At 39.2% G+C, this 16,328-nt stretch overlaps 1 protein-coding gene across 1 annotated transcript in view; it reads left to right on the top strand.

The window, feature by feature from the left end:
* Positions 1–16,328, top strand: part of LOC102236093 (neuron navigator 1) — an 87,357-nt gene that overhangs the window by 2,305 nt on the left and 68,724 nt on the right. Inside the window, exons 2-4 of the mRNA XM_023332725.1 lie at positions 2,232–2,408; positions 7,075–7,928; positions 9,421–9,512. Of these exons, the coding sequence (XP_023188493.1) occupies positions 7,081–7,928; positions 9,421–9,512 (940 nt within the window). The 5' untranslated portion in view covers positions 2,232–2,408; positions 7,075–7,080. The remainder of the gene's footprint in view (positions 1–2,231; positions 2,409–7,074; positions 7,929–9,420; positions 9,513–16,328) is intronic.

The raw sequence follows: 16,328 nt of genomic DNA, 5'->3' as shown, positions 1-16,328 counted from the left end.
GCCCCTCCCTTTTCATTAGTAGAATGGGACAAAACGGAGTGATGGATGGAGAGACTGTCCCTCTCCTCCAGCACATAAAGACATCAGGTGTCTAAGGGTAATCATGAGTTTGCATCAGCTGATCTCCTTTTAACCCAGTTTGTTGATTTTCTCAGTTTTTCTCTCTTTTTTTCCCGCTTCAACAATTAGATCTTGAAAATCTGATGATTGGGGTCAGGTTTTTCACATTTGGAGCCAAATCTGCTTTAATTATCATATGCTACTCAGACTATTGAGGTTAAATCTCTCTTGCTCACACACACGAACACACCCCTGTGCATGCACACACACACACACACAGCAATACACTCATCTAGCTAATGCACCAGCCTGTCTTTGCTAGCTGGGTTTATATTTCACTGCTGAGAGGGAGGGACTCCAGCCAACAGGTCCATTACTCAGACTGAGGGAGAGAGAGAGACAGATATTGTAATGATGAGAGAGAGGTAGAGGCGGGTACATGGCTGCAGGCGTACTGCGGCAGCAGCGGAGCGGCATGACGTGATAGAAGGTGAGATTATAGACACAAATACACATGTACGCCGGCCAGCCTCACAAAAGTAGACAGAGGCAAAGAAAGGCAGACACTCAGCCAGACACAAGAGTGAGAGAGGGTAAGTCGAGCCTTATCCTCATTTTACTTACTTACACTTTATATCGTAAAATTTTTTTTTAGTTCATTTTGATGTATTGTGGTCTTTCTTGTTTAGTGACGGTGTAAACAGAGATAATTATAAGTTTTCTCTTTTGAGAGTGAATGCGATCACAGTGGCGTGACTGTCGGGAATAAAGTGAAAAGATGGGAGAAGGCAGTGCTTGGTTGGAAGAAAAGCTGGCCAGTTGGGGGATTTTATGACCAGGGGTGACAGGATCAGCTTGAGTCAGCATATAGGGCCCCCATGACTCAGTTCTGTATACTTTGTATGCATGCAATGGCATAAGTTACTCTTCATGAGCAGTGGTGGTTTTTGATATCAGTTGCATCCCAAACAAATCAGTTTTCTGTGGCTTATTTGCATATCTAATCAATGAGAAAGCACAGTATGGCCATACCCAAAAGCAGGCAGTTCTTAAAGGGATATTTTACAGTTTTAAGTTTTTTTATGGAATCAAGAATGTAGTTGATTGTTATAGTTTAAAAATCGTAAAATAAAATAAGACAAATCATACCTAACGTGTTTAGATTATTTAAATTTAAGAAACAGTTTGTGATTTATGAAACATTTATTCTATTGTTGACCGACAAACATGGAACATATTTTGTTTTATATTATGAATTATCTGTATAATATTATTAACTAGTATGTGAAAAGTGCAACATGATCAAGCTGGAGTTAATTGATTTTACACTAACTATTGATTTGTGGGTTATTAAAAAGCTACATTTATTGAAAATTCCTTATATAGTGAGAATTAATGCAAAACAAATTTCTTCTTTTTTTTTACTTCCTCATAATTGTGGTACGTCACAATTTTTTGACTTCATCACTTGGGTGTGAATATGTTGGGTTGTTTTGAGAGGTAAATGTTGGAAAAAGCAGAAAGGTTCTGGCTCCATGAAAACAAGAACTACCACTGCTGAAATAAGTGTTGAACGATGAGTGGATGAAAGGCACCAAATTTGTTTGCAGAAATAGATGTTTACATTTTGTGCGACCTGGTTGTGTTTCATGCTGTTAAATTTGTGAGTGAGTGTTTTGCTTCTCTTTGGGCCTACTTATATGATGAGTGTGCTGTAAATAAATAACAAGATTTAGTATTTTTTTTTTTTTTTTGTGGTGTTGGGTGACTATTCATCATTGATCTATGCTGCATTTTGAACTTTGTTTTCTGTTGTGTCTTCAAGAAAATCTGCCAGCAGAAGTCATGGATTGTCTTCAACACAACACACCATAATCTAAAAGTATTGTTGTGTGTTAGTCTTTTATTGAATGTGAAAGATAATGTGTCATCGTGGTTCATTGTTGATCAAATCTCTCCATTTGGGTCACTGAGTCATGATCACATAAACAGACCTCGACTCATTCTTCAGTACTTTTTTTTTTTACATCCTCAAATTATATATTTTTCATGCTAGCAGGTGAGAACATTGATTTCAGACACAAAAGTGACTTTGAAAATGAGTCATCTTGGTATGTTTGCTGCTAATTTGCTGGATTTGTCATTCCTATTTGTCACAACTTCCTGTGTAGGGGAATGGTGAAGGAGAGTGAACCAATGAGAGAGCAGCGACGAGGATGCAACTGTGATCCAGGAAAAAACAGACCATTGTTCCTGGGAAGTTGAAGAAGTGCGACCTCCCTCCACTCGCCGTCTCTCTTTGCGCTCGGCCCGGCAGCACATCGAAGAACTGGGAAGCCCATTGACAAGTAAGGTATTCATGTGAGACTCCAAGTCTTCTTAATTTTATCAGGAGGGACTTATTAGGGTTAGGTAGTGTTATTTTTGGAGTTTGGTCACTTTTTCCAAAACAAAACTCTCAAACCCAAGAACTTTCTTTCCTCTGTTCTTCAGTGGTTCTCATTGTATTCTTTGCACTGTGATTTTTTAGTTAATATTTCATTGGACTGTATGTTGATGTACAAACAATAGTATCTTCTGCAGTGTCAGACTTTGTGACACAGACAAGCACAAAGGCACCACCAATGTCCTTCATTTCAGACAGAGAGGACTGTGTTACCATCTCGTATTGATTTTGTGATGAGTCAGAGGGTGTGCATCACAAGGGGAGCATGTGTTTTTTTAATTTTTTTCTAGTGAGAGGGTATACATGTCTCTTTGATCCAACATACAGTAACTCAGTTATGACAGAGCTTATTGCCATGGTAATAAGCTCTGAAACAATGTAGTGTTCTTCTAAAGTTAAAATGTAAAATCCTGGATGTCAGGCCTGTCATATTTTTTCTTGTTTTAAGCAAAAGTCACAATTACTGCTGCACTTGTTTTTCTGAAAAGGTGAACCATGTTCTTAGCTTCATAGGCAGGTAATCAATTGAATTATATTTCTTAAGAGGTAATTGAAAAGGACAGAAGCTTACTTGTGAAGCAAGTCAATTGCTGCATATTGCAGTTTCACAGAATATCCAGCAGATGTCAGCACTATCCTGACAGAGAGAATTAGTGTTATTCACTGTTCAGTTGCAAAAAAAATATGACAAGGACTCTAAAGGATTGTTATTTAAATAATAAAAAAGTACAATACTTGTTTATGTTGTTCCTTAATGTCAAGAAATTTTCAATAAATGTTGATGGGATACAGGTGCTTGTCTAAAAGCAGACATTCAGAGTGCTTCATATATTTTTCAGGATATTGTCAGTTTGCAGAATATAATGATGAATCTTGGTGATGTCTAATGTGCAAACTAAATGATGATGAAACAATCTGAGGCTGGCAGGCAGAGAAGGCGGGGAGGAACCATTGCTGCATTGTACAGCCTGTGGCTGTCAATATTTGACAGGCACAATCAAAGGTTGGCAGATACAGAAGACAGCAAAGTTTAGTATTACAGGAACCGAATTCCGGTTTCAGTGTTTTATGACCAGCAAAATACAGAAATCTGGCAATGAGCTGAGTTAACACTCTAGCAGGTATCCTGTACAATGATGAGATAATAGACTGCAGCTCAGCCAAGTGGTTTTTTGGTACTGTCATTCCCAAAATAGCACAAAGATAGATGGAAAAACACTACAACCTACAACACTAGGAAATTAGTTCTGGACAGAAAGCTGTCAGTTATCACATAATGTTTCCCTTAAATATACAAGACAAAAAATACATTATAATATCATTACTTTCTCATATATTGCAAAAAAATCAGTTGCATGAGGAAGTTTGTGTAATCTTTTCTTTTTCTTTCTCTCTTCCTACATTTTGCTGAAAACCACATGGACAATTAGAACAATTAAAACCAAACATTATTTTGTAATTTTGATGGAAGTTATTCTTGGACAAGGAGTAATGCATTACAGAAAAACAACAGGACTCATCCAGTATTGTATTTTTCTTTGCTTGCTCGTGGTCAGCACAAGAGCAATCTAATTTTCATAAAAACTGGCATCAAATATGTAATTGGTTGGGATAGAAAATGTACAAAATTTACTGGCCTAGTTATTTATTGCACAACAGAAATCATAAGCGATTCAGATGTGTAAGATTTGTGTAAAATTTTTGATTATTTCTCTCAAATTCTCTACACTTTCTCTCATGACTTGTGTGGCAATCTGCTCAAGGGTTCACAAAATTTCAATCTTTTAGTCACAAGCAAATATAAGGAAAATGTAAACATATGAACGGGACAACTACTAATCCAGCAGGATGATGCTGAATGTCTTTAGTAGTAAAAATAAATCTTAAAGTTGTAAACAAAGTATTTTCTATAAATTGTCTAACTAAAACAGATTTTTGATGTTCCCTAATTTCTCTTACTGTCCAATATCCTCTATTATTCTCTCTCTAACTCTCTGGCTCATTCACTCACAGTCACGCACGTACAAACAAACAGTTGATCTAATAGCAGCAGCTGAGCCTCTGTACTGCATGTTGGGCTGATGTACCAGTATGACCCCGGCATCTCCCCAGGGACAAGCCAATTTCCATACAGATAGACACAGAGTCAGGCTGCACCTGTGCTCTTGGAAACCCTTGTTGGACTTCTATTAGATGAGGAGAAATTCTTATGCTTGTTAGTGCCATGCACCTCCCTAGAGAAAACGTGAGGAGGAGCGAGATGGAGAGGAACAGATATAGCTATCTGGGGATCCTTAGAAATGAGAAAATGAGAATGGATAGGCACATCTGTCTATTGTTACCTCCTGCTGCATCACTGTTGATGTCATTAATGTCAATAACCAGTGATAAAGGATGACCAAAAAAAAAAAGAAATAACCCAAATTCTCCAGTTCTTCAAGAAAAGTGTCTCGAAAAGTTTATTCAGAATATGAGTTTCCACAAAAAAAAGGCTGAAGTGACTGAGAACTGTGCTTGTTTTTTTTTTGTCCAATACACCGTGTTCCAAATTATTATGCAAATTGGATTTAAGTGTCATAAAAATTTAGTATTTTGTTGTGCTATTAAATTTATAGATGGTATTGTGTATCAGGGCTTTTTGAATCACTATAATTAATTTCAGAGAGCTGGGTTGATTAGTTTGTCTGGTGAGCTTAATTAAAGGAAATCTACATAAGAAGGATGTTCCACATTATTAAGCAGGCCACAGGTTTCAAGCAGTATGGGAAAGAGAAAGGATCTCTCTGCTGCCGAAAACCATCATATAGCGTAGTGCTGTATGACAAGGTATGAAAACATTAGAAATTTAACAAAAACTGAAGCATTATCGTACTGTGAAGAGATTTGTGGCTGATTCAGAACAAAGATGGGTTTGTTCAGATAAAGGCATAATGAGGAAGGTTTTTGTTAGACAAATTCATCAGATTAAGAGAGCACCTGTTAAAATGCCCTTACAAAGCAGCAAACAGTTATTTGAAGCTGCTGGTGCCTCTGGAACCTCAAGGTGGAGGATCCTCCAGAGGCTTGTGGTGCATGAACCTTCTATTCGGCCCCTAACCAGAGCTCACAAGCAGAAATGGTCGCAGTGGGCCCAGCTGTACATGAAGATTAATTTTCAAACAGACTTGTTCACTGATGACTGCTGTGCAACCCTGGATGGTCCAGATGGATGCAGTAGTGGATTGGTGGTGGATGGCCACCACATCCCAACACAGCTGTGACGTCAGCAAGGAGGTGGTGGAGTCATCTTTTGGGCCGAAATCAGCAAAATTTGATTTACACTGTAATAGTTCATGACTTGAAAATTATACTGACCATCATTTGCATTGACCATTTAAGAAAATCTGAGAAAATATCACTTGCATAATAATTTGGCATGCGGTGTATATAACAGTATATTGGACTGATCTATAGCTGTCAAACCTATAGATCAGTCATTTTGATAATTCTTTATTTTATGAACAAATGCTGTCTAAAATCAGTTTAAGCAAAAATCTATATTCATTTGATTTGGTAGCTGCTCTTTTTATGCAACCTCACATTGATTGAATGACCTTTAGGTCAGCATTTTGGTGGGTCATCCAGTGTGCTGCTGAAGTCTCAATCTGAAATGCGTAAAAAATAAAGCAGCCTTCCAGACAGCACAGTAGGTCTATTTTGTTATTGTTAGATGCTTTGTTGTAAAAGTGTTTTGTTAAACTTTCAGTTTCCAAGATTTTTCATGTTACAACTCTTGTATCCCTCTTACAACTGCTTATCTAGTCAAAGTTTCAATAGCATACAGCTATAACATCTGAAGTAGTCCCCTATGAAGTACAACTCTGTTTTCAAAAGATGGAGGAATTGTCAGAAATAAAACTGGCTAACTCCATCCATCCATCCATCCATCCATCCATCCATCCCACCCACCCACTGAAGTTTACTGATCTTGTGTTATTCTGAAGACACACTGTCTAGACCAGGGGTCTCAAACTCCAGTCCTCGAGGGCCACTTTCCTGCAGTTTTTAGATGTGCCACATGTACGCTGGAATGAAATGGCTTAATTATCTCCTCCTCGTGTAGATCAGTTCTCCTGAGCCTTGCTAATGACCTAATTATTCTATTCAGGTGTGGTGCAGCAGAGGCACATCTAAAAGTTGCAGGACAGCTGCCCTGTAGGACTGGAGTTTGAGACCCCTGGTCTAGACTGATGAAGATTCACTCACCTCAGAATGCAGAACTGTTCGGTCTTTTTACCGAGTAGTCGTGCTGACTATAGAGTGCTGAAGATTCTGCACATGATAGTCTGGCAATCATTCACCATGGGGAATTAACACGATTGTACTGTAAATGGAAAAAGTTAGACAGTTGCGCTCTCTGAATTTGCAGCCTTCAACAGATCAGTTTGATCTTTTGTGAAATATTAACATAGGTCTATTACTCGCTAAAGTATAACCAGACCTTCCTAGAAAGGTCTTCTGGCTAATGATTTGATGTGGAACCCTCCCTTCTGCACTTTGATTTATCAGTCTTTCTTCTCTTTATGCAGGTCAAAATGAGCGGAGGAATCAATGTGAAATCAGCCCCCTGTGGGTCTTCCTCCTCAGGAATCCCTCTCCCCCGCAGCCTTGTGACCAACTCTCCAAAAACAAACCCCCGTCGCCAAGCTTGTGACTTGCCCAGGCCCTCAGTGCTGGCCCCAAAACACACCCCTACACATACACCTACTCACTCTCCTTCACTTCGTCCACGAAACTCCAGTATTCCTGGGCCTTCCTCTAGGGAATGCCTGAAAGACGGGGGCATAAAAAATCAACTCTATCACCGGAGTCATGTGTCACATTCAGCCTACAGCAGCCCGGTGGTCCAGCGCAGATTACCATCGCCACACTCCAAAGACACATTGGATCTTCAAAAACCTGTTCCATCTCACATCCCTGCACCGTTGGTGCATGATGGGAATCATAACAGAAGTACCATCATTAATAAGAACCAAGCCAACAACCTGCATCCAGCTTTCCGTTTAAGAGGAGGTGAAAACTCCAACACAACTCAGGAAATGAGTCAAAATACATTAGCAAGAGGAGGAAATCTCCCTAAACAACAACCAGTCGAAACCAGCATTGCAAAAAATGGGAACCTTCGACCTGGTACTGCTCAGTCAGGCACCAAGCACACTTTTAGAAGTCACAGTGGTTCCACAAGTCAGTCAGATGAAGAGATGGGGACTCCAGAGGACAGCAGTTCAGCATCTTCTCCTGATCCTCTCCCACTTCCACTCATCACATTTACCATGCCATTAATATCCAGTGTTTATAAACAGGAACACCACCTGCAAAATGACTCTACAGAGACACACACAACCAGAGTTAACATGGCAGCTGTGGCTCCGTTCAGCTACAGGTAACTGAAAAAAAATTGCTTATCAGCACGTCTATCACAGCTCACCACTTTGCAAATGTACCAAGTCCTTTTAGCTTTTAGACATTCTGTCTGGTTGCAACCACAAACAACAGATTTTATTGTAATTTTATTTAACAGACCAATAAAAAAAATACGGAAATTATAGGAAATTTATGCATAACTTGTGCAGTCACACAATTTTCACAAATACAAATCTGAAAAGTTTGTATAATCTCCAATACTATTAATTACAGCTACATGGATTTTGGGGTAGGGCTGCCCAATTTCAGTCCTGATCAGCTGCTGTCCTGCAACTTTTAGATCCATCCCTTCTCCTATACACCTAAGTCAAATATACGGATCATTAATATAGCCTGGCCATTGCCGTCCTGTGCTTCCTTGCAAAAACAAAATCTCACTTCTTCATGAATTTTATTGGCGCTGGGCAAGAAACATAAAAATCTCGCTCTCAATTTTTGACCGGGCCAATCAGCGAACAGAAGGAGAAGCCGTAAATGACAACATAAATTTCTGCACTGTTTTAGAACTGTAGTCTCTGCTTGTAGTGTTAGTAATGGCAGCAGAAGAAGAGAGTAAAGTTATTCAGTCTGTGTTGGCCACGTTTCGAAATATTAAATTGACATTAACAGCTGCCTCATTCAGATTGGCTCTTCTACTTCCATTAAGCTTTCGCAGCATCACAGTCAAATGTTAGCGAATGGGTAAAATTTAAAAATTCAGCACAGTCCATGCCTACAGGAAGCAATAGTTTCTCAATTAGCGAGATCTCAGACCCTTTGTACGAAGCCAAGAGTAGCAAGGGGTTGGTTTTTACCAGGCTGTTGTTAAGACAGCTCTCGAGAACTGGACTTATGTACCTCTGACCTAACTAAGGTTTTATTTTGGGTTAGACAAAATAAAGTCGGCTATTTTGGGTAAGCTGAATACCAATTCATATAACATTTTTTATATCACATCACTGTGTCATTAGATCACTTTTGCTTCCTCATGCTCACCATTATTTCTCTCTGATTATGAATACATGCTGACTACTACCTGGAAGAATCTAGACCAGACTCAGAGGCTTGTTCAGTCATTGGTCAGTTGTTCAATCTGCTAATTTAATTCAACAGAATCACCTCCAGAGATGCATCATTGTTGTGATTGCATAAACACACACTTCTGCTTCTCCAAAGCAGAGCTCATATTTAGTGTCTTCAGTCACTAACTATGACTGAAGTGAGATTGATGTTCTCACTCAAATGCACATCACTATGATAAGTGATTAAAAAAACCCCAAAATTTTATTTTATTTTTTTTACTTGTTTAGGTTTAAAAAGACTGTTTCTGCCTTTGTATGTGTTTGTTAAATTGTGGCGGATAATGTGTAAATATATTCCTCAGTTGAAAAGAATATTTGAGTGTACTGAACTGTTTTGAATGAATTTACATGTTCAGTAACTGAAATGTGCAACGGTTATGTGTTTGGCAGGCTGAGGATACAGGAGAACGACTTCTCTCTGGAGGAACTCAGTGACTGCTCATCCGGGTCTATTGAAGTCTGCTGTGATGACCCAGCAACAGGTTAGAGACTTTATTAAAATCATACATTTAGAAATTCAGGACATCAGTATTTTGTTTAGGAAATCATGCAGATAATCACACCGATCAATTTCTGTATTAATAAAAATGATCTTGGTACATAGAAAAGAGTAACTTTCATTTCCATATTGGCAGCCATGATTACTTTTTCTTCAGACATGCCTTTATGTATTGTCTTGTCTAACATCAAGAGATCAGTTATTAGGATTCATGTCATTATTGGAAAAAAACACTTATATTTTCCTGTTTTATAAATCCTGTCAGTGTACCGCTATCTACCGGACTCACGCTGCTGGCAATTAAGACATGTATAAAACCTTCTATGAGGTTTCTACCAGCTGGTTGTGAAAAGAGTGTGGGGTGGGGGCTGATCTTTTGGGCCAGTCATGGTCTTTAAAAGGCCTCTGGCTGTCTTTGGACCTTGATTGTGGTCTTTTAATTGGTCCCTAGCAGGCGTTAGAAACAGAACTGAAGCGTTAGTCCTCTGAAGCTGCATTTATACAGAGGGTGGACTGACATCTTAATCACTGTAATTTAGATTGCAGAGGAAGGGAGGGAAATAGGTCGGAGGGTAAAGATTTTAGGCAAGTGAGAGATGGAAAGAGAAGTGCGCCGAGGGACAGCGGATGACGGATCTCATTTTGTTCACAAAGGTCAGAGTGAAAAACAGCACAACTCTGTAGTAGAATGAGCATACAGTTCAGTGCTTTTAAATAAATGATGTAATTATTTAAATGGTGGTCCCCACTGAATATGAGTTATTTTCCTTACAGGTTCTGTTTTCCATATGATTGCATTCACACAGATTCAATCAGGGGTAACATGATCAGCTCGCCTATCTGAGGCTTTAATGAAGATCTGAACATTTAATGTGATTGTGGCACCATGTGGTCTTTCAATTAGAGCGCAGACCTTCCGACCTTACCTCTCTCTGGAACAGTATTTGAGTGTACATTTGTACCTCTGTATGGAGTTTGTATGTGTGTTAATGTGCGTCTGTGTGGCAGCACACAGATGGTATTTGAAAAGATAAATGTGATGTGGGCTCGGTATCATTTTTCATCTCCCAGCAAGGGAATGGCTTGAACATCCCTGCGGACATTCTAAAGGTCTGTCAATCTATACACACGTTCTCTCTCTTTTATACACACGTTGTGCTGACAGAAACAAGAGGCTATGGAGATTATTAGTTTTAAACATGCAAAATAAGGATACAATTATTTACCAATATTAACAAATTTGTGATAAAAGTGAGAAACTCTCAAGTTCTGAATAAACTTTTCGAGACACTTTTCTTTAAGAACAATGAAAATTGTGAAAGCTCACATTTTATGCATTTTTGTACCAGACTGTTAATGCGCCTGCATAGTCTAATGGATACTGCTTCAGGGATCTACCACTGCCTCTACTCTTGGACAGTTCATAATCCTCTTTGGCCAATCCTATCAAAGGGAGACATGTGCCATGTTGGCATTGGACAGTGATGAGTGGTTTAGTAGCTTTTGGGAGATGATCAGACAAAAGAATGGATAAGATTATTTGCTCTCTCATCCCCAGGAGGAGTAATCACTGTTTATGGTTTAATGCTATTCCTCTCACCATGTTTGATCCAAGCGTTGACCTTTCAGGGGTTCTGTACTCAAACTTCAGCAAAATCAAAGTTATGACACATCTAAAGAAGTTGAACCAAAGTTGAAAACATAACAAAAATATGACATAGTCTGATACTAAATAACACAAATGAAATGTACACAATTTAGACATGCCAGCCATACAAGTGGTTGATATTGTATCTCACTATGTTGACCATTTTGTCTAGAAGAATCTGTATGTCACTATGTGTGCCACTGGACTGATTAATTTCAAACAGATAGCAGTTACTATAAGAAATTATTTACATAGGCATTTTTGCAAAGCAGCTATTTTGGATGTTTAGGTCAGGTTGCTTTTGCAGTCAGAAATATTAATTCAGCAGATAATTTTGTGTTATTTCACAACGGAAAAGGTGACTTCTAAGTGCAAATACCGCAGTGCTCCAATATATCAATCATAAAAGAAGAGCTTCCCCCAGGGCGACTTTTACCCACAATAACTACCAACACATAGCCTCCTCGTCATCTTATCTCCATTTCTGCTGCTTTCTTTCTGCAACCCTTTCCCCCCAGGGAACAGTTCCTTATAACAAAGGAAGCAAGGGTTAATGCACAGCTGCATTACAGAACAGGAGATGAAGGAGGAAAGCATGGAGGGAGATGGGTAAATTAAGGAATGGGTGAATGATTACACACACAGGATCTTTCTTGACCTGTGGGATGACTCCCAACTCAGGGAATCTAATTAAGTTATTCATGTGTGTAACCCCCTCGATTTGGGACACACAGAAAGACACTCAAAAGTGAAATCACAAAGACATCTCTCTGTCACATTAATAACCCATGACAAAGCATGTTCACATGCCATAATATAAGCACACACTGTGGATTTGTGACCAATAAATTTCACCTTTTATTTTGATATACACATTTATAATATACTTAAAGATCCCACTGACACTACATGCACAAAATGTTGTAACCAGGCAACCATTGTCGGTAGCAGAGCATTATGGGATACCCCAGGAAAGCGTGCTGAGAATGTCAACACTGGGACTTTGGCAAGAGACCATCTCTACAGTTTCTTTTTTAAAAATAAACACATAAGGTACAAATTCTCATCCATCACATACTTTTCTGCATGGCAGCTGATGTTTTTTTTCCTGCTCTCAGCTGGTGTGTGACTCATGATGAGTTTGTGCCGTACACCCAGAGGGAGAGAATGTTTTTTTTGTTTGTTTGTTTTTTTACAAGATTAACATTCGTGCCGCAGGAGTTGGCTGCTTGTATGACTGATACAGTCTCACTTTTGACACTGAAAGCTGGATTGCTGAAATGCTTAAGCTGGTGACTCATGGAGCTCATCATCAGTGGTCAGTGTAACTACTAGACTAGAGATTTGTCACTGCTGGAAAAACCCTCTTTGTTATTCAAGCACATTATTCTACCCCAAAGGAGGAAGCCACGTACTATATGCATCAACCAGACTGCTGTTTTAAATGTTTTGTGTATAAACAGGACATTAATAACCATGCCGTGGTGTTTGTGTGGTCCAAGAGTATGTCACGGAGAGTAGTCCCCTGTGTATGTGTGTCAGAGTGTGCTGTTGTTCTTTGCGTCCTGTGGACCCCCTGTGTTTGGATGTTTGCGGACACAAGCAAACGTTGGAGGAGACTTGAGGCATTGAGGCAGGATATCCCTTCTCTGTCTTACGAGCTTCCATTGGTCCTCTGGCTCACATACTGAGATCCTTCCTCACCCGTTCCCTTACACTTCTCACTCTTACTCATTGCTTTGTTTCTGAGAAACACACTCCTGGTGAACATCATAAGACTGAGTGGGAAAGTTACAAGAATCTTCAATACACACTGCTTTTTTTAAATAATCGATTATTTAAAAAAAAAAAGACTCACTAGTGAAGAGCAGATTATTTTACAGGTTTGTGTAGGCATGCTTGATGCAAAGAATCAAGAATGCCAGATGGCTGAAAGGAATATTGCTTTTTGTGATGAAGATGGCATCTTGAGTGACATCAACAATCTAAAATTTATGTATGACTGTTTAGCAAAGCACCATTGTCAACTATCCCAAACTTTTTCAATGAGATTTTGATCATGGGAACATGGAGACTTCTCCAAAACAGGCATGTGATTGTCCTGGAAGGAGTCAGACAGGCATTTGGGACTGCAGTGTGTCTTGTTGAAAGACCCAGTCATCACTGCCCTTAGTCAAGAAGGATGAACTCTACAATTTCTCCACATATCTAGCTGCAGACTTGGGACTGCACAGCCGTATTGTTCTTTTGAAGGAAAAAGCTCCATTGTCTGCCTATAGTCTTGTGGACTTTCAACAAAAACTGCACTCATCCTTATCTCCCACAGTTGGTGTGCGCGGGACAGGGTGCGCTCTGGACAGGTTGCCAGTCCATCACAGAACACCTTTAGGATCATTTTTGAAATTTCATGTCTCACTGCATAAGACTGCCTTGCAAGATGCCTTTCTACTGAATCTCAACAATCCATGCTCAAAAACAGAAAGTTATTTGCCTTTTCCATTAGCATAAACAGAGTAAAGGCTTGGGCAAAAATCACATGAAAACTATGGTCTTAAACTTCCAATCAGTTGATGAACAGCCTGAGTTTAAATACAGCTTTCAGCAATTTTCTTAATCCTATTTATTTATGTATTCACTTCCGGTTCCTTCTTCTACTTTTTACACATTTAAGTTATGATCTATAATTCAACAGCACAAAATGTGAAATTAAAATCCTTCCAATCTTTTTCTTTTGATGCGGTGTCTTTTTGATACTCAAACAGGCTTCTAGCCTCTCAGCCTCCTTTTCTTTCCTCCGTTAAATCCCACAACTTTTTGTTCTCTTATTTGCACACAAAGAGGCAAAACAAAAGGAACTGAGAGGGGGTGGATGACAACAGTGAGTGGGTGAAAGTGAGAACACATGCCATCTGCTTAGCCTAAATGAGTCTTTTTTTAAATTTATTTAGGTTTGAGGCACTTTGATGCAGTTAGTTGCTTCTAAATCTTCTGTACTGCTCTTTCCTCTCAGTACTTTTCCTTTCAAGGCCCAAGGCCTTGTATAACTTTGTAAACATGTGTATAATGAACCATTCAGTGCATCTCAGTGAGTCCTTCTTCACATGACTGCTCTGTTGAAATATAGTGGCGAATTTGTTTCACACTGGTTAAAAATGCTAAGGCAAATAGACTCATGCAAAGGAGTGAGACACTGTCCACTTTCTCCACGTCTGCCAGCCTTGCTGTCTCTTTGCCGCTATTTGACCCTGTGCATTCTATCTACTATCTAATTTTACTTGTCAGTCATGCCTTTCATTACCTTTTTCCAGTAAATACCTTTAACCATTTATGGAAATGTTCAAATTGTTACGCCAGTTTAAGACAAAAATATTCACATACATTGTCCTAAAATATGCTGAGTGTACGAGGCTGCTACATGCTGAAGGTCAGGGCTAATATTGAGGACTGCCACTCATTACACTCTGAAACTATTAGCTACTTTGATGTCAAGTCAGATTGCTCAGGTCTGAGAGACTGTCTCAGTATATGTGTGTTTGTGTACAGCAGCACTGAAAAGTACTCATGAGCCTAGAACTTTTTCATGTTTTGTCACAATATAAACTGTATTTGGTGGGAATCTTATCTGACAGACCAGTATAATGTAGTGTATAACTACATGTTTTTCAAAATTGGTGACAATCTGAAAAGTTTGGCTTTTATATATTTAGCTGTCCTTAATCTGGTAACCATAAAGCAAATCTAATGTAACCAACAACTTTCAGATGTTTTTTAATTAGTAAACAGAGTCCATGTGTGTGCAATTTACTGCCCATATGTATCCAGCGGTTCTGTGTAGGCCTCAGTTGCTCATTCGAGAACATTAGAGGACAAAACAGCATCATGAAAACCAAGCAACCAATCACACGGGTCTGGTTAATAGTAGGGTTAGGATATGAAACAGTACAGGACAGGACTCCATACGAAAACTTGCATAGCTGCCAACTTAAACTGACAGCTCAGGTGAGAAGAACATTGTACCTTCCAGTACAATGACAAAAAAGTATTCTATTCTATTCTTCACAGCAAAGATGGCTGTGGCGATGGATATTATTCCCACATCTCCCTCAGATGTGGGCATGAGGGAGATGTCTGATAACAGAACAACTGTAATTCGTGAATTCCAAGAGAATCTGACAACTATGGCAGGGTGGTAAGAAGAAAAACACAGTAAAAAGAAAGTTATTAGTAGTCCTTTTTTTTTTAGATTTGTCACAAGACATGTAGGACAGTATGAGTCCTTTTGCAATGCACTGTATGTGTGCTTGTATGGGTACACTTTGAGACTAAGCAGAAAGAAAGTGGAACAATAATCTCCCAGTCTAAATCAACCATATATTAAAGCAATTAGGCTGTGGAGCCAGAGAGACGAGTGTTTGAACAAATGGGTTTCTGTGCACTGCTAATGCAAAACTTTACTTGTGTACATATGTGCGTGTTTGTAAGAGCACTGACTCATGTCTTTTGCTTGAATGCATCTGAGCAACACACAGAGCGATCTTGTATGTGGCCACTTGCTTCTCACTAGCCTTTATCCTTCATCAGGGAAGTATAAGAGCTGATGTACAGCACCTAATAGCCTTAAATTACAACCCTCACAAATGCACCGCACCCCCCACTAGCTCAGAGAGCTCATATAGCTGTCACCACACAGCCCAGGCTTCACTGTGGCAAAACCACTTCAACATTGGTCCTTTATTAAACCTTGCTACCACTAATTAATGACCATGGCCTTCACACAATAAAACAGCCTCTGTATGACTACGTCTTCATCCACACCTTTACTACACACTCTCACTCAAGGCCAAATGGACTTTAGGCCAGGGCGAAAAAAACATGCATTGTAATGTGTTTGTGTTCTTTTGTAGGTTCAGTCGAAACCAGTTTGAACTGTTTTTAAATTAACTCTCTGCTACTGAGGTGAAATGTCAGCAAACAGGCTTGTTTTCACTCTGATTTTGTATTAACCGATTTATGCAAATTCAACAAGAAGCAGCTCTTTTTTTCCGTTTGGGTGCCTGATAAGATCCTGGCTGTAGGCATTGCTACGTGCAAATTTAACAAAGGAACACACCTACCATTATGTACCAAAGATGTGAATGCTTTGTCAGTATG

Source organism: Xiphophorus maculatus, chromosome 1 (genome assembly GCF_002775205.1).
Source record: "Xiphophorus maculatus strain JP 163 A chromosome 1, X_maculatus-5.0-male, whole genome shotgun sequence".
Taxonomy (NCBI): domain Eukaryota; kingdom Metazoa; phylum Chordata; class Actinopteri; order Cyprinodontiformes; family Poeciliidae; genus Xiphophorus; species Xiphophorus maculatus.
The sequence above is the reverse complement of the archived record's forward strand: the minus strand, read 5'-3'. Positions and strand labels throughout refer to the sequence as shown.